Consider the following 19,956-nt stretch of genomic DNA (forward strand, 5'->3'; position numbering starts at 1 on the left):
CAATTATCAATATCTTTGTTGTATGTTTGTACTATTTCGGGAGTTTACAACCCAGCTTAAAATTTTTAGCAAAAGCATTTTAGATGTAGTTATTTAGAGATAGTTGTATAGAGATAATTTAGAGGGATATTCTTCTGAATTTCCTCATTACCCCTGCCCACTCCCTGCCACCCAAGCAGTTTTCAAAATTATATATCCACACACTAACTTTCAGGTATTCCACAGGCTGCCTAGAACATTTTTTCCCCTGCAGTGTAAGGTCTGATTGAACTCTAACCCAAAATATATTCCAAAATATTTTTTTCATGTGGTTATGAATATTTGCAGCCAGCATAAAGTAGCTGATGGTAAAGTATAATGAAAGAAGGGGAACATTGTCCTAAAAGAGAAATCAAAGGGGGAAAGAGTTGCTTGAGATACTTTTTCTAGCTGTCCTCAATCTCTTATCAGTTTTATAAGTGTGTTTTACCTCTAATGCCTGAGGATCTTAATAATTCTACATTTAATACATTAGAAACTCAAAAGTCTGTACAGATTACAACAATGGCAGATTTGGGGTTCTTTATTTGCCTTACTATTGCCTGGTGGCTTGAAGCCAAATATTATAGCTGAGATGCTCAGCATTCTGCCAAGAACTTGCATAGAGGGCTTTCTGCTGCATTTTGCCCTTCTTGACCTGGCACCAACTACTATGTTGAGAAGATTAATACAACTCTAGATGTCCAAGAACAGGCATACCCCTAATTTATTTATTTCTAACGTAGAGAGAGAGAGTTAAATAATTCATCGAAAAGAGTTGACAGGATTTCTCATTTTTGTGCCTCCCTCCAAGGGCAGCACCATCTCTCAGGCTTTAGGCATGAGTGGCCGAGAGGAACTCCTTCTCCCAATGCCCTGGATTGATGGGAGGAAGCCTGAGTTCTCAATTAAAGCTGTAATTTAGTTTTGCATTTCAATTTTAAAACCAAACAGCCTCCAGTCTTTTTCATGAGTCATGAACCTTTTTGCATGAGCGAGTGAGGAAATAAGTGAATATGCATATTAGTATTTTTTCTTCCTCATGTAATGCCCACTTTGTTTGCTTAAATGAGTGCCCTTTTACTTCATTACACTGTTGGTTAATGTAATTCTGTGTCTTTGCGAGAGCAGATCTCATCATCAGTTTTCCTGCTTGTTCATAAGCGCTTGAAAGCCAGGGAAAGATGGTGACAAAAAGTGTGACACCAGCTTTCCTGCTTTTAAAGGCTGTAATTGATATTGCCTCTGTGTCCCCCATCAAGCAAGAAAAGGTAGCTTTAGCAATAAATCTGTAATCCTTGTGCTTATAGCTTTTTTCTCCCTTTTAATTAGAAGATATATCTCATTAGACAAGAAGGAAATTTCTGATTAAAACCAGTAATTGAATGTAAAAACATATTTTTCTCTTTCTGTGTTTAAGCGTTTTGTAGGTGACAAGCACCACATACAGCTTCATTAAATGATTACATAATGTGCAATTTTACAACGGTGTTGATTTAAAGCTTTGGGTCTATTTGTTGAATGGCTGGTGGTCACACACAGATGGGCTGTTGATCTGTTGTAATTCTGACACTATGTGCCTATAACAAGAGTTAGCTTATGGGCTTCAGATTTTTGTTTATTTTTCTTCAAAACAAACAAACAAAAAATCTTCCACAAAACAGCTACTGGTATGAGGCATATTTCTTCCAGATTTAGTTTCACTTTTATTATTTTTATTACTAAATTATTCATCCCTTCTGAAAATACTAGTAAATGTGGTTTGCATTACTCCAGATGTAAATATAACTCCCTCAAAAGATGTGCTGAGCAAGTTGCTGTGTGCTTTCAGCACTGAGGAATTGCCAGGTTTTGATTATTTGTGGTGACGCCTTAATTTGTTATGAATGCTGCCTTCATTGTAATTTTCAAGTTAGTCCAAACCTTGTGGAGGCAAGCAGATACATCTCTGTGTGAAGGCTAATGCCAACCTACCACATGGGAATTGTGGGAAAGTAAAGATGATGATGGCTAGGTTTGAACCATGTCATGGTTATTGTTGCTCCACCTCTAGTTAATGACTCATTCTTTTGCTCAGAGTTAAGATCTGCCCATGCTTTTCTATCGTGTTTGGTTGCTTCTTCCTGGTTCTTGGCATAAGTAGATGTATTGTATTATCAGTTTGTTGTACTGATTATATTGTTTGTATTGGCTTGCAGATACTCTGCATGTCTTTTCAAAGCACATTTACTCAAGTGGATTTTGCTTTATTTTATTTTATTTCCCCCCATTGTGCACACATGTTCACACTACCACCACAAAGCTGAAAATAAATAAAGGGGAAGCCTTCTCCGTCAAAAGTTTTAACTTTACACAAACCCCACCCCGCACCCAACATAAACTAATGTGACTTTGCATATATCACAGTACAGTCTCTATGTAAAGGGGATACACCAAAATATAAATAAAAATAAAGAATACAGATGTACTTCAGGCCCCACAAAATCTGCAAGTGTTTCAGTATTTCAAATATAAACATTTCCTATCTGAAAACCATGAAGGAAAAGCAGGAAAACACACTGGACCTTAAAATGTAACTCTAACCATGAAACTCTGCAGTTCATGGAAACATTTCCCCCACTCAGCAACACCAGAGATGACCTTCCAACCACATGGGTGATACAATATTTCTCAAGACAGTAGGTTCAGGTGTGTTAGATTCATGCATGCTGGGAACTTGTGATGGCAGACTTGTGATACACCACAGTAGTGCATCCGCAGGTGGTACTGGCACAAAGAGTTTCAAGAGTCAGACTGAGTGCCTGCCAGCAGAACTTATCTCCAGGGGTCCAAGAGGCAGTTTTAATTTTTATAAAACAAAGGATATAGGTGCCTACTGGAAGGGATTTTTATTTGTTAGCAAAATGGCCATAGATGCCAGGTGTGTGTTCTTTTAAAAGGTAGTTGTATGCACTTGGTGGGATAATCAGTACCAGGCAAAGCACAAGAGCCATTTGTGTTGTAAATTAATGAGTGACAGGGTACTGCCCTGGTTGCATTTTGATATGGGAAAGATTACCCTAGCATAGCCAAAAGTACTCCTATATTGATTTCTACCAAAGGTTGAGACTGGTAAGGTTCTCCCTCTCAGTCCATTCCACCTCCTTGTGGATGCCTATCTCCCTCTGAAATTTGAACAATTTGGTTACTTCAGGAAGTGTTTCCTTGTACTGTAGGCGAGTGTTCTATATGGCTTGGGTGGCAAAGACCCTGATGTTACTAACTGTAATTGTGCAAAATCATAAAAAAGTCATAAATTTTGAAAATTAGTGGTCATTGTATATTTGCTTTAGGTCTTTAAATAGCCTTCCTTCGTCATGAGGACTCGTGACTTATTAAAAAGGTTAGATAATAAAATTCTGGAGCTGGATGTGTGGGTGAACATCTGCTCATAGATCAGGGCTTTCTCATCTCCCTCTTCCCAGTGTAGACCCCTGGGGGGGACTTTTAAAATGTTGTTGAGAATTAGAAGACCCTCCAGAGTGATGCTGAGTGTGGTAAGAAGTGGAAATAAGGGGAGGGGGCTCCCATGGAAACGGACATGCTTTTCTCTCACAAATGCCTTTAGGTTCAACTACTGAAACATGCATACATCTGCAATAATACGATAACTATATGACTTCTAAAAGTAAAGGCATCAGTTATCTGTAGAAATTACTGAAGTTTCACCATCCATGAACCTGCTGTGGAGAAGGTGTCTAGAGCAGTGTTTCCCAAACGTTTTTGGGCAACGGCACACCTGTTTACCGGAAAAAAATCTCGCGGCACACCACCATTAAAGCCCCGCCCCCGTGACGTCATTCGGGGAGCCGGCGGCCCGGGCCTGAGCTGGAAGGAGAGGCGGTGCTTTTCGGCACAAGGCAATCGGCCTGGAATTGTTTCCCGCGCGCTGCGAAAGGGAACAGCTGCGGTCGCACGAACCCTCCGGCGCTGGGAGGGGAAAGGGCGGAGTCGCAGAGCACCAGCTGGCCGAGCGGTTGCGCGCAGCGTTGCGCTTTTGGAGAGCGTGCGGCTGCTGCTAGGGGATCCGGGGACGTGAGCAGGCCTGGCCCGACCCGGGTTGAAGGAGGACAAGCCGGCAGCGCGCCAAGTGAGTTCGGTTGCGCGCGACGGCCCCCGCTCCCCCCACCCCCGCCGGATCCTCGCCGCCGCCGCCTCTCGCCCGCCTCCCTCCCACGGCACACCAGCCGATGTCTCACGGCACAGTAGTGTGCCGCGGAACACCGGTTGGGAAACACTGGTCTAGAGCTCTAGAGCAACTGCATACTTAATGCATTGAGAGCACAGCAAAGATGCAGGTCTTTGCTTTCAGTAGAGGACACAATGGTACCTTGGGAAAAGTTGCTTCTAAAGATCGTAGGGCTTTCAAAACTTGTCCACAACACCGCTCTGCAAGTGTGAACAGTACAGTGGTGTGGTAATTATGCCCAAACATCCCCTACAGATGTACTTAATGTGGTTTAGCTTTGCTTACGTGAATGTAGCCGAAACTGTAGGAGGGACCCAGCCTTTCAAGTCTGAACAGCATTATATGAGACAATGTTGACAAGGGGAAAAATAGGCTTGTGAAGTCTGTTTGCATTTATAACTAATTGAAGGTTATATGCCTAACACTTCTGCCTCAGAAACCAATATGTGAATACATTGTTCAAATGAATCATCAAATTGAAAACCTTTCCAGCATCATTAAGGCTTCTATCTTTCATTCATGTTCTGTCTTCACAACAACTTGTTTGGTGATTCTGCCTTTCCTAATCAGTGCAGTGTTGACATTTTAAAAAACGTGCTCACAATGACTCTTTTTATTACAATAAACTGTTTTGACAGTGTTGTACGCAGATGAAATTCCTGTCTTGGGGAGCATCCATCTCACCTTTACTGTCATGCTCCCACTTACCTGTTGGCGCAGAACATAATGAAAGCAAAGTTAATTTAAAATTGTTCCCATTGTCAGCAGCAAAAATGAAACTATAGCTTTGCGGGAGAAAAGTGTTTCATTGCTGGTGTACCTGCAACCAAAAAGTACAGTGGTACCTCCGGGTGCGAACTTAATCCATTCCAGAGGTCCATTCGTAACCGGAAACTGCTCATAACATGAGGCACTCTTTCCCTAATGGTGCCTCCTGCTGCTGCCGCACTGCCGGAGCGCAGTTTCCGCTCGCATCCCAGGGCAAAGTTCGCAACAAGGGGCATCTGCTTCCGGGTTAGCGGAGCACGTAACCCAAAGAATTCGTAAGGAGGATGGTTCGCAACACGAGGTACCACTGGAAGGAAGGAAGGCTAATTAAATGCAAATGTATATACTAGCATTGCCAGCTGGTTAGGGGCATTTGCCTGGTTGATGCCTATTTTGTCTCATTGCAGATAGCTGTCTCAATGCATGTGTTAAAGAGTATGCCATGGAGCACTATAGAATATGAATACAGTCTCAGGGTTGTTGTCTTGCCTGTTAGGTAGGAGTCTAGATAAAGAACAGGTTTTTGTTTTGTTTTTTACTGTTGTTTTACCCTTATGCTCTCTCTTTTTAGTTTAGTTTTGTTTTTTTATAGAAGCTGCCGTGGGAACTGGAAAAATGAGCTAAGACCATGTTAGATAAAATAAAATATTTATACGGTCATTTGTTAGCAAGATGGGGGAAATTCATCCTTAATGCACCGTCTGCTGCCACATATTAGAGTTTGGGTGATCTGTGTAGTTACCTGAAGCCTACGTAATTATGGCTTCCTGAACATTTTATCTTGCAATCCTTTCCGCACTTACCTGGGTGTAAGTCCCATCAAACTCATTGCAGCATTCTTCTGAGGAGACATTTGTGATGTTGTTGCTATCAGTTCTCCCAAGGTGGGGCAGAGTGCCTGATTTTCTGAAAGTGTTATCCTTCACTTTGAGTTTACTTCAGTTTTGGATAAGCTGCCTTGAGCATGTTGACAATTAAGAGTCCATTTTGGAACAGTGGTGTGCAACCAAGTTGCTATGTACAGTGCTTGATTCAACATGCCATTTCTTCCATTTGGAGGCTCAGGGCTGTGCTGCCAAATGAAATAGCAGTGCTCAAGCACAAAGCTCTGGCATTTTGTCTCTCACAAATGGGCCCCTTATGCTGCTGGTGTTGTCGCTCCTGTTCAGATGGAGGTATACATGTACCCATTAGTGAGATTCCATTATTTATTATTATAATAAAATAATAATCAAAATTCCATAATATTGGAAGGTTGAATTGCACAAGCATTTCCTTGAATGCACTTGAGTTCAACGACCGTGTGCGTGCATGCATGCTTACATCTCCATTTATGCAGCAGAGAAAGTGTAATAAGGGCTGAGAAGTTAATCAATGTCTGTTTTTAGGCTTAATTTATGGATGTCCAATCTGTAGCTCCCTCAACCTCCAATTCATTTCTTAATTATGTTTGTAAAGAACAGCGGAAGCCTGTTTTCACCAACTGTGTTGTCTGCCAGTTCCTATAGATCGATTTTTTTCTTTCTTTCATGGCACAGTGAGAGCTGCTGAGCAATACATTATGATGGACCTGGATAAATTCAGAAATAAGTCCATGATCATGTTGCTATTCAGCACTGGAAGACAGTATTTAGCTGTCTCAAAACAATAAAATATAAACACAGTTTAACCAGTTCATTGTAACAAAAGCCCTTGATTCAAAGGATTTATAGTCTCACATGAATTAGGTGCCAAAAAAAACCCTCTGTGGTTCTGGTTTGGTTTTGTAATACCGGCTGCTGTCCACTGCCCAGGATGAGTAGGGTTCCATATGAATGCATAGCAATTGTGCAAGGCATGGATACTTGATTCTTACTCACAGGGGATTGCCTTCCCACCAAAGCTATCATTGAATGGTTCTTTCCCAGACTGACAGACAATTTTTGGGAAGCCCTGCTGTGTCAGTGGCAGCTTGATCTAAATAAGCAGGAAAGCAGCCTTTTTAGTTCACTGTCCTGCAGTCCCTGTTGATGGCATGAGGTTAGAGGGGCTCTGCCCCAGCCAAACGCTATTAGAGACAAATGTCAGTGAGCTTTGGACGGAAAAGGCTCTCTGATTATTCACTCCATTCAGGTGTATCTTTCCCCAGTAAGCTTTTAGTCACTCCCACTGCCTGTGAGATGTAATCCTTGCAGAGCCAAGGGGGAGGCATGTTGCATATTCCTTAAGATTACATGGTGCACCAAATAATACACAGACAGTGGCTCTTAGCTATGCAAAGGTCATGGGCTTCCTTGACACAGGTTGCTTCTCCTTCCTGCCATAATGTGATGGTGATTTAAATAATAGTAATAATGACAGACAGCATCTTTTAAAACTAAACTGGCTGTGCAGAAGCAGAGGCCTAAGAAAATGGTTCCCATAGCTCAGTGGAGGAGCAAATTCCATTTTATTACCATTTTATTTTTGTACCCTATCCTTCAGCAGGTTCCTATTATGCCTCCCATGCATCATTTTCCACATTCAGTTCTTGGTATATTGTGTTGAATAGGAGCTGAATGAGCAGGGCTGGGAAAGACCTTTACCCGAGACCTCAAAGATCCACTGCCAGCCCAAATAGACCAGGGGCATATGTTCATAATTTGATTTCTGGAATAGAGATGTCCTTTTAACCAATAGAGTCCACTATGCAGAAAGCAGCTCTCAAGGTAGACACACTGATTACTGCTATGGCTTTGGGTATGTTCTATGTTCTAAAATGTGCAGCTGTTTCTCTGTGCTTCCTTTCTTGAAGTGAAGTTAAAAAAAAGTAGGGTGGCATATGCTGCACTCTGGCTCATCTGTATGTAGCTTATGAAGGGCCCTGGCTTGGTAACTGTGAAAAGCAAGTGAAATAACCTGTTCTGTAAAGTAACAATATTCTCTGTCTTCAGCAGAAGCTGGTTGTGTGCCCTTGGGCACTCTTGAGGTGGTGGTTCAGAGCACTGCCAAAGACAAGGCAGCTGTGCAAATTTTCATGGAATTTACTTGTTTTGTGAATATGAGCTGGCTTTGACAGCCTTTTGCCTTACAGGGTGGTACATCAAGCACACCACGTATATCCTGTTCATACCTCATCAAAGTTCTCTCCTAGCTCCCGATTACACCCACCCACCCACCCACCCACACCCTTAGTGATTTTAGAAATGGATAAAACACACCAGCTGGATCATCAGGTCCCAGGCTATGTCTGCAAACAGAAAAAAAAAATCTGCTTATGACTTGTCAACAGAGCAGATGTTACACTAAGGGAAATGGAACATATTGTCTCCCGTGGGATCTGTCACTGTCACACAGGTACTCTTCAGAGTGTGACTGCATTGAATTTCCAAGGGCGGGTGGGGGAAACGTGCTCCTGTTTTTCTATTGCACATTGTGAAAAAAGGTCTCCCCTTCTGGAATTAAATATTGCAGAGTCAATACTGCAGAATATTGTTTCCTGGATGAAAGAAGCCTTTCCAAATTCCAGATGCAAACATCTAGTCCATGTAGAAAGTGCTTCAAGTTTTACATCTCCCTAGCATGAACATGGCTTTTAATATTAGGCCTTTAGCTGTACCTCACCTATTGCAATAGCAAAGGATATTTGCACATCACGGCTTCTGGGGTCAATTTAGTAATATGGAAAATTGGTAAATAACAGCCAGCCCTATTACAGGCAAGTAGTTGTATTTTTCCGTAAAAATCTCTCAAGCCCTATAATATTGGCTTTCACAGAGTGTTCTACCAGCTCCTCAAAGAGTTGACACTTGACTTATTTTTATGTCTCATAAAGTGGTGCAAACCTAAGAAAGGCATGTCCAGAGCGTAAATAGATATAAAAAATATAATTCATATTTTCTAAAAGCAAGTTCTGCATTCACAAGACAAGATTTTCCATTTGGATTTTAATGTTTTCGTGTTCGCTTAGTTTGGAGAGATTCTTTTGGAGCTCATCACAATCCCTTTTTGTTTTAAGCACCGTGAACAATTTGGTATCATCAAACATGGCTACTCACTCCTAACTCTAGATCACATTAATCCATGAAAATTGAAAAGGGGGGAACTTACTGTTATCGTCTGCTTCAAAAAAAAAAATGTTTCAGAAGTGTCACTGAACAATTGAGGAACATGCTTTTAAAAAATGTTTCAGTGTCCTGTTTTTGCTATTTTCTGTTTCAACAATGTTCAAAGTACAGCATCCTTTATAGCTCATCTGAAGTGGTAACAAAATTCCTGTCTTTTTCTCTTCCCTTCCCTCTGAACTTCATCATCAGTACATTCAGCTATCTTTACACAGATACTTGAGCCAAGTGATCAAGTGATGAGCTTGCCTCCATTTCCAGGGTGCTAGATTGACATGACAAAACTCTGTCACTTCTTAACTAATGTTGTTGTGTAAATATAGGTCCAAGTGTTACAAGATCAGTGCTTGAATGGGTTCACTGAAAGCTGCATGTATTCAAAAGAACATTTTTTCTTGGCTCAGAAGCTTGTGAGAAAAATCTGATAAACATTGCATTCCACTAAATTAAATCGGCAAAATCCACAATTGGGTTTGTAAAGCTGGTAAAATCATGTTCCAGCTTATCAAATTGTTGGCCTGGTCCATTTAATTAAAAGTTAAATTGAAGGCAGACATTTATTCCTTCTCCGCATTCTAACACGATCCGTGCACATCCATGCTTAGGCTTATTTTGCAATTGTGTATAAAACACTATGAGGTGACTGGTCTGTGTGGGGCTATAAAAATCTACACCAAACATTTAGATGCTTTATTAAAAATAGTTTCTTCCCCACTGTCAAGAGTTGACGTAGCCAGATCTGGAACTTTAGTGAAACCCATAGTTTAAGCTTCTAGGATTCTGATAAATTCTGCTAAATCAGGGCAATAAATTTTGAACACAAATTTCTGTTGAAAGTATTACATTGTGTAATTAAAGCTTGGGTAATATGTAGGCATGTTTCTTTCACTATGCTATAAACAATGTAATAGTTGTTGTGTGTCTGTCTCTAGGTGAATGTTTAGCTTTAACATGCCTAATGGCAACTTGCATACACACCTGCCTAAATTCCCAGGAAGGGAAGCTCCGCTGCCTATATAGCTTCCTCAAATTCCCTCAACATCCCCTGGCAGGAGCGAGAAGACAAAAGCTAAGTCAAGACCAGTCTGAATTGGACTGCACCTGACCTGTTTTGCCTGCTGGTCAAATTTGCTGATTGTTCTCTGTACACCAGTGAAGAAGTTATGCTCTAGTAGGTGTTTGCTAAATGTACATTTATTCTGTGGGTTATCACTGTTGCCCGATTTAAGATTTCTTAATAAAAAAGAATTATCGGGAAAGCATTGGATAAAAAGGTAACAGTAATAAAAATCTGCCCTCAGATCCTTTCACTAACATATTTTTACATTTTCTTGTTTCTTTCTTTCTTTTTACAGCCCTTTGCTTGCTGTGTCTTTCGCTGCCTCCTGTGCTGTTCCAGGAATAGCTCTGCTCACCTTCGGAGTAAATCCTCTTACTGCAGCCCTGGGAGCCTTCAACATCATCCTGTACACATGCTGTTACACACCGCTGAAAAGAATTAGCATTGTCAATACATGGGTAGGAGCTGTGGTTGGTGCTATTCCCCCAATTATGGGTTGGACAGCAGCAACCGGCAGTCTGGATGCAGGTGAGAATTACTCTGGGGGGGAAATGGGACCAAGAAGAGGGAGAGAATTGAGTGTCTTCCTCTTAGGGCCAATTGAATGACTTCATTCCCAATAGAGAGATGTCCTTTTAACCAATGCCCATTAGTATGATTCGCATTATCTAGGATCTGCATATTTCACTGTGTACTGCATGACTCTCTCTTCCACTGACTTGGCATTTTGCAGTAAAAAAACCCAAGACTGTTTTAGGTTCAGGACCCATTCAGTTCAGTCATAGGCCAACAGGGGTGTGTAGACTCCATAATGACTTGCCTACCTGGTGCAAAGGTTGTAGAAGTCACTTTTCATCTAGTTAGACTGGTAGATACCGTCAGAGTGAAGATGACAGTCATGGTGCACATCAGCACCAGTGAAATGGGGAAATGTAGTTGTGCAGTATTGGAAGCAAACTTCAGGTGGGTAAGCAAGAAGCTGAAATTCAGAGTTGCTTCCTCCAGAATTCTACCTGCCCTATTTGCAGTGCCAGGTAGACAGGCAAAGCTGAGGCATTTCAATGCATGCCTAAGATTGCAGTGTCAAAGGACAGCTTTTGACTTCTTAGGCACTGGAGAAGGTTTTGTAATAAGCCAAGCGTATACAAAAGGGACAGGTTCCGCTTGAACCAAAAAGGAGCCAGGCTACTAGCACTTAGGATCAAAACAATGGCAGAGAGTAGGAATAAATTGACTGTTCTCACAGTGGAGGGATGAGAAAAGTGTGCTCTATTACAACCAGTACTTTTTAACTTGCTCATAATTAAACTTGCATTAGAGCTAAGCAGTGAGGTGGCCAAGTGGTAAAAGCAAAAAAGAGTTCCAGGAGTTCCAAAATGATCTTTCTTAACTGGATGAACTGGCAATAAAATGACAAGCGCAGTTTAGTGTAAGTCAGCATGAAGTGACTTAGATCGGGGGGAAACATCCCTAATTCTCCTAACAACTATCCCTATTCAGCTGCTGAAGACTAGGGCTTAAAGGTCTGAAATATGGGGAGCCTGGTTCTGTGCATGTAGGCACAGGATTCTAAGCCACTCAAGGAGCCCTCAGATCTTTAGGACACAGGGAAGGGCCACAGAGTGCAACCCTGCTCTCCCCTCTCTTAGTTGTAATCATGTGAAAGGATAATGATTAAAGAGAGCTGCTAAGTCAGTCTTAGCGGCCCCCGAATAGCAGTTGCTAGGGAACAATTGTCCTGCTTTCAAGCTTTCCATTGGTCCAAAAGTGAGCTTGTACTCGCCCTCATACTAATAACACTGCAAATGGACAAACTTTGTTGAGATCACAACTTGGGATGGAAGGATTAAAGCTGCAGGTCTCTCCCCTGCACCTATTACTATTTTTTTTTTAATTAAAAAACTTGCCATGCTTCCAAGTGATGCATTTAGTGTTGTGTGCAGTTTGGCCCTCAGGCATATGTAAGTGCAAGCCTTTATCCTTCTCTCCCTCTTCTGTGCTCACATGCTCTGTGTTTCTACAGGAACTATTCATCACCGAGTTAGCCAAAAGTCAACCAGGATTATGTGACTCCTCCTAGTTTGAAGATCAAACATAACCTTCGGTTTTGCAGTGCTCTTGTGATTCTTTTTGCAGTGTGTGTCACGATAGGATCTCAGATTCCTGCAACAAGATCAGAGAAATGTTGTGTTAGCTCAGTGGGCCTGCTCCCTTCATTGATGCTGCTGCTTTTGAAGCAAAGGCTACAGAGACCTGAAAATGCAGGATCAGTCTTAATGAAGCTTTCTGAGGTGACCAGCCTTTTGGGGGGCATGTTGTATTCTTAGCATTGCAAAGCATTTGTTGTTCTAGGCACAAGTGATCAGAGTAATAGAAAGGAGAGACAATGTGAACAGATTCAGTTATGAACCAGGGGAACATGGTAGAGGAAATCAAGAGGAAAATGCAAGAAGGTCATAACTATAGCCTTTCTGCAGTGAAGGAGACAAAGAAGTTTAATTCAGATGATTAACTCATATTAGAAGCTGTGTGTCCTCTGTGACATGACTAGTGAATGCTCAACAACCAAAGCAGGGCTTCTGCTGTACAGTTGTCATGTTCACTTATCTGCACTGTGTTTCTGGCTGCAATTACAAGTCCTGTGGCTTCTGCTGCCTCTCTGCCTTCCCCTCTGTTCTCCATCTCACTAAAACCAAACCCAAATTCCTTGAAAATCTCACTGTTAAAAGGTACAGATACCTTGCTAAGCAAATACATGCCGTGTTGGTAATATACACAGATAACTCTGACCATGGAGTTGGGATTATTCCCTAATACAGAATCTGAATTTTATTTTGTTTCTTGATATGGAAAATGCCCAACCCTATCTGTCTCTCTCCAAGTGTCAGAAACTAGCAGCAAATGTTGGCTTCCGCAAGCAGGAGTTATTAGTTGAATCTGGGCCAATTATACATGTTATTTATATACATAACTCTGAGTAGTTATGGCAGTGCTCATGAAGTTATTACAGTAAGTGCCACACTTTTAATATTTGGGAGGAGGGAGAGGTCCCCGTACTGCATACCCTTGAGTACCCCCAGGGGGGGGAGCACTGGAATAGGTAATAGTGGCCAATCTCAGAAGAAGATTTTTAGCCCATGTTCTCTCATAATAACTAAGCATTGGATCTTCTCTGCCCCTTCCCCCTCAAAACGCTCAACCATAGGCTTATTTGCAGGAGGGGGGGGAGGTATCCATGTACAGAAACTATTTCTTTGATTAAAGGCTCATGCCTGCAGTTGGTTGATAGTTTCATATAGATGTTAGGAATGCCTTTTGGTATGGACAAGCTGAGTATGCCATCTGCTTCCACATCATGTAAGCCACATCTCTGGAACCCATTAATGTTTCCTAATTAACTAGCTGAAGCAACCTGGCTTTAGGTAGAAGCGTGGGAATACATTTGCACCTTGTTAAAAAGAAGGGGAAAGAGCCTACCCTACTGAGCAGCGATAAGGAACATAAAGCTGGGGAGAAAGAAATTTTAAGGCTGCCCATAGTGCTTGCCATGTTTTACTTTTTATTGGGGAGCGTCTTCTCAAGAAAGCAGTCCAATTCTTTTCTGGTTGTTACGCTAAAGCCAGTCATGCAAGGTGAATCACTTCTTCATCCTTCCTTCATTTTACTATCAAAACTGTCTCCTGCTTCTCCAGGGAGGTTGGGAGGAGAGGGCATCTAGCCAATGCTGCCGCCGTTGCTCAAGCAGACTGTATGTTTACTTGATCAGTTCCAGTCTCGAGCGCTTGCCACATCATATAACTTTTTCCTAGGGAACAGTTCAGGATCAAAATGTGAACCTTTCTCTGTGAGCATTGGTTGGCTAAAATTGGCCAGGTTTAAACTGACAACGCTCAGAGTCAATTTTATTGTCAACTGTGGTAGCAGAAATTGCACAAGTGTTAAATTTAATCAGGTTCATGGGCTGGGACCAGCATCTCTCAGCAAGGCGAATGCATGCACTTGCCAAGGCAGGTACAGAGAATTTTAATCCCCGAAAGGGAACCCCATCTCCAGTATCTCTCTCCCCCCCCCCCCCCCGTTTCAAGGAGGAAGAACATTATCATGACAGGAAATGGGAGGCTGGTGGAAAATGCCAAAAGAACAAAGGAGTCTCATTTTTACAGAAGCAGTAAGACTCAGATCAAGCTTCTCTCTTGCTGGCAGGAGATCATGGCTTGTGTTTAGTAACACGGCCAAAAAGAGGAATATTAATAATATGCCCTTTTTTAAAAAAAAAGAAGTTTAAATATTGTAATGGGGAATTTCATACTGTGTGTTGTGCAGCCTGGGACTCAGTCTTGGCATTACCACATTTCCTTATGAAAGCAATAGGGTCTGGTATCCTTTCAGGAGTGGTGGCCAGCTCCCAGCATCTGAAGTGCACTCAGGAGACTGCAGAACATAGCAACCCGGTGCCATGAAAGCACATCCAATTCTGAGCCACCCAGTTTGCTTGAAGTGACAAGCGGGGATCTCTGCCATAATGTGCTTTATCAGTTAAGGGGATTTACTCTGGGTAGGCGGTGGTGGCAGAGCAGATAACAGCCTCGCAAATGTAACAGACGTTAGAGACCCACAGTGGCCTGGAGCCATTGGTATTACTGCTCCCAAGAATGTTTATCTCAAGAGACTATTTAGTTTATCTCAGATGCCCCACTTTTACCTTCTGTTTTCCTGAAAGACATCTTGTCCTGATTTTCATTCATTTTCTGAAAATTTAAATAATTCCTGGGGCTATGGAATTTATAGACTGCCTGTGTATGTACCAACGGTAATCACGCAGAGGCTGATTTTCAAATTGCCTTGACTTTGTAATTCAAATTGGGTTGTGGGCTAGACATTAATTATGTCAGCCAACATCTATTTACAAGGGGGGGGGATTTTAAACTGGGCAGTTCTTATCAGCAAGTGACATTTGGCAGATGGATGGGTTTAGCAACAAAACAGTGAAGAGAGAGGAAAAGGACAATTGTGTAGAGCCTTTCCTCATTTGTATAGCCCTTGTCTGCCCGGAAGGAGAGCAGTAAAGAGAGGACCTCACTTTGTTCAGAATAAGTGACACTGAACTTTGCTCCTATTTCCTTCAAATGTTTTTTTTACTATTTTAATTAACTGGATCATGTTTTGAACAGCCTGCTGGCAAAATGTGTAACTGAGCAGTTTTAGAGAAAAAGACAATTTTTTGCCTGGAGCACATTATCCTGGCTGTAGAAATAGAGGCCTAGAGATGCGGGCTGGCATTGATTGACCTTAGCAGAGGCTTGAGACTTCTCTTCCTCTTCAAAATGATGATCCAAGAAGCCTCTTACTCAGTTTGTACAAAAGACAGAGGTATGTCATCATTGATCTGTGAGCATAGGACGTACAAAGGCAGAGGGCCCCGTTGCTCCATGTAGTAAATGTGGAGGCAGATGGGCAGGGCTAGTAGGCAGCTGTTTTAAATTTAATAAGACAAAAGTCAGTCAATTATTTGCCTCCCCCACCCACGCTTTCTTTTGCAGACACAAAAGCGATAGTGATTCTGCTATTGGGACACCTGAGGGACTGATGCAATCAAAGTCGAAGCCCACTCAGTAAATTCATTGTCACCTACACACTGTACACAGCTGTGTTAAGTTCCAAGTGCTTTCATCTTCCAAATAAAGAATATTCAATGGCCCATATGGGACAGCTGCTCCAGTTCACCTCACCTCCCAAATATGCATTATGAAGTAACCAGTAGGGGGCACCAGAGTAGTAGCAGGAAAATTGCATTGGCTTAAGAAAAGGCAGTGTTTGAGGTTTAGAGAGCTAAAATTAACTTTTTAAAGTTGTGTTGAGTTAAAAAAAGTGTTAAAAATATCCTCTTGCAAGCAAGTTGGTGAACATCCCTTAGTGCCTTGCAAAAATATGGCCTTTCCTGTCTTGCAGCCTTGCTGGAACTTCCAGTCATCTCCCACCTTAACTGCTACAGTCTTTGCATCTCTACGATCACATTCCCACCTACTCCCTTGCCTCTGACCAAAATCATTCACCTCTGTCATCACTGAGACCACATGACACCCTTTCTTACCTCCTCCATTCCTGGATCTAGCACAAACATTTGTCCTTGCCTTCATTACTCTGCCTCCCCTGATTATTCTGCCTGCATATCCATCCCCATAATCTTCACTCTTCCATCTCCACCATCCTTTGTCCGTCCCCCACATCTTCAATGCCTCCAGAAGTGCCTCCAGAAACCATTTGATGCTGCATCTTATTTCCTTCAGACTCTTTCCCCAAATTCAGTTTCCTTGAAGAACTTTGACACAGACACTTACTGTTCTTCCTCTGCCGAAACCAAGCCTAAGCACTTGTAATGAAGCTCAAGGCATATCCTGCCCATGTTCACCCTTACTGCCAGTTTATGTCTCTCCTTCTTTTCTTCCCATCCACCCCACGGCAAGTCTTAAGATGATAAGCTGATCAGGGCGCAGTGTTTTTTAAATTCTCCATAGGGAACTATGCATATTGATGGTGCTGTATAAATGATAACTGTTAAATGCCGTCATCATTTCCTCGCTACACCTGGACATGGTTTCAAAATAGTGGGCATTGGAAACAGCTGAGACTTGCCTTGACTGGATTGTGTTCAAACTTCTATGCTTCAAATTCACAACCTTTATTTTGACTGTGTTTTTGGTCTTCATAGCCACTGCTACATTCAGAGGCACCAACATGATATATGGGTACCATAGAAGAAGTAAGACTTTGAATATTGCAAATGGCTTTTTTGCCACTAGCATATATAACGACTAAGATGTAGCAGATGCTGGAGAAGGAGAGATGCAAAGGAGCATGCGTGGCAAAGTAACATGCAGTCAACATCTTCTACGGAAGATTTATGCCTTGTTCTGCACTTCACCACATGCCCACTCCTTCCTTGTGAACCCTCCTGAGTGTTGGTGCTCTTATCCACCTATTGGACCTGGTGTTGATTTAAATAAAGTTTCTCACTTTCTCATTCATATGTTTCCCAATCAACCATTCTAATTGGTTGTGGTAACAAATAAAACATGTTTTAAACTTGGCCACTATGATTCATGCATTGGTAACTTTACAATTGGACTCCTATAATTTGTTCTTTGTGGGACTTCCCCTAAGACTGGTCTGGAGGCTTTTGGAGAATCCTGTGCCCAGGTGGTTGAGTGGAACACCTTGATGCACACATAATTTTACACCTGTGCGTAAGGAGCAGCTGCTGTGCAGCTAGCCAGTCATGTACAAGGTCTTGTTACCAACATATAAAACCCTGAACAACTCAGGGCCAGGTTACCTGAAAGACTTCCTTCCCTGTCTGCAAGAAGATTTAGATCATCTGGGGGAAATTTACTTGTGGCACCACATCCTACAAAACATCACAAGGCATCCTACAGAATAACACAAAACAGGTATTTTCCATCATTGCCCCTACACTTGATCTCCATATGTGTCTATGAGAGAGAGAACCTTTGTACTCAAAACTTGCTGAAAATTCACTTGACTGTTTCCATTTGGTTTGATCAAGGGATATAGATTCTGTTTAAAGAGATTGAGACTGCAATCTTATGGTCACTTTTGGCAGTAAGACCCATTTGAACTCGCTTCCCCCTTCCTCTCCTCTCCCATGCAGCTCCCTGCGTGCCCCAAATTATCTGCTCCAGAGCATCCCCCAACCCAAAGGTGAAGGAAGAAACGGAAAGGGGGTCCTGTTGTGGAAACAGATATACTTTAGATTTCCATCTATTCTTGTACCCTAGTATTTCTTCCTTTCTCCCACCACAAAACCTTCAGTCCTATTGAGTTATGCAAAATGCATCTTGACAAATTGCTGCATTCTGTCTTACAGTATTAAAAGTAGAGCAGAAATTGGATTTTTCTAACCACATAATTTGGAGGTCTTAACCGATCTCTCCATCCATCACTGCTATATCTTCCTTGCTTCAGTGTGGGCAGGTAGTGTGTTGTTTTTGCTGGATCAGCTTTTGCTGACGGGCATATTCAGATGATGGAAACCTAATTCTGTAGGCAAAGATAAGGTTCAGTTATACTTCATCTCATTTTCCAGGTTGAACATGGAACAACTACAGCTACATAACCGCCAGCCGTGTTTATCCAAAGGCAAATGGGTGCAGCTGGATTTGCTCTTGTTTTCCAGCTCTAATCTCCCTCATCTGGACCAAGGAGGAGTAATTTGTTTTAGCATCTTTTTAGCTAAGAGTAGCTGGTTTGTTACCATACCAAGATAGAAGAAAACAACCACACACAGTTCTAAGTACAGGCCATTAATGGCTAAACTTAGACTTCAAAATCCCTATAACGTCTTACATAAACTTAAACATTTAATTTATTTCCTAGAGAGACAAGAAGCTGGTGCTTCCCGCCGCCCCCCACCTCCACTCTTAACCTCCCCCTCATGTGTCAGTCAGCTACCAGAATCTGGAAATGATTTTAAAATTCCTTCATATTATTCAAGGCAGAAGAATTACCAAAATTGTGCTCTAAGCAAAACAGCATTCTTGGGTTGCCAAGGCAGTAAACAATGGCTTTAGGAAATGCAATAAGACTTCAACATCTGTTTTGGAGCTGATATTTTAACCATTCTGTGTTTATTTTACATGCCTGGTTGGTGATCTCTGTCATACATCTGTGAAGCCAAAAACCAAGACAATGAAAGAGGTAGCAAGTCAGTCTGGAGCTCCAACTATAAGCCTGGTTTTCCATGCTGAGTTTTTAACATAAAAGTGCTTCTGGCTTTTGTCTTAAGTTTGTGAATGATAACATAGTTTAGCAAATCATGCTACCATTACAAGACTTTTTGCATACACCTAGGACAGTCATGAGTTTTAAAAGAACATCATTGTGCTTGACAGCTTTAGATAGAAAAGCACAAATATCCTGCACCTTCAATCTCATGTGGAACCTTAAAGGTTGCTGAAAATATCCTCCTGAAACAGTAACACCACTCAACAATAGCAGAAGTACTAGATTAAGTAGCTGCACAGGTTAACCACAGGAAGTTGACTATCAGCCAAACTTCTCATGGCACCAAATGCATCATTAGCACCCATATTACATGGCCAGGATAGGAAACCCAACTGCTTCTCAGCAGCAGTTCTGACAGTCTCCCAGCTCCCAAGAAGAAAATGGGAGCTTTCTTTTCAGGGCCAACAAGCCATGGGAAAGGGATGATCTCCATCAGTACTGCAATGAGGTATGAAAGGGCTGAACATCTGCTTCCTACTTCTGCAATCCTGACAAAATCAGACATCACCACCTGCGCCTAACATCACTTTTTAAAAAACAAGCATGCAGGCATATTATCAGTATCAGCATCATGCTGTATGTAGTTCAGCCTTGATGGGTCTTTTTCCATAATGCACACCAAAATACACTTAAACTGGAATCCTAAACACAGTAGGGAGTAAGAACCATTTGGCAAAATCATACTGACTTCCAAGTAATTTGGAATTTGGAAAGACTTTCTCAGGGCAGCTGACACAGTGTAGTAAAAACAGTAAAAAATAATTTATATTCTCTTAAGATTTAGTTTAAAGTGCATTTTTTATAGCCTCATCCAAAGGAATTTGCACAGAGGAGCACATAAAGATTTATGCCACTGCTACTGAAGCACCATCCACTGCATGGCAATTGAGATAGAGGCAGACAACGCTGTTCCAGTTGCTATTGAATCTCTGAATCTCCATGTAGGATTGCTAGGAGGCTAAGCCTGCAAAATAGCACCAGTTGCTACTAAGTACCCC

At 41.9% G+C, this 19,956-nt stretch overlaps 1 protein-coding gene across 1 annotated transcript in view; it reads left to right on the plus strand.

The window, feature by feature from the left end:
• The window catches only part of COX10 (cytochrome c oxidase assembly factor heme A:farnesyltransferase COX10), a 93,938-nt gene that overhangs the window by 70,872 nt on the left and 3,110 nt on the right, over positions 1–19,956 (plus strand). Inside the window, exon 6 of the mRNA XM_083487629.1 lies at positions 10,452–10,684. Coding sequence (XP_083343755.1) covers positions 10,452–10,684 — 233 coding nt within the window. The remainder of the gene's footprint in view (positions 1–10,451; positions 10,685–19,956) is intronic.

Source organism: Podarcis liolepis, assembly GCF_965112155.1.
Source record: "Podarcis liolepis genome assembly, chromosome: 2".
In the NCBI taxonomy this organism is placed as follows: Eukaryota; Metazoa; Chordata; class Lepidosauria; order Squamata; family Lacertidae; genus Podarcis; species Podarcis liolepis.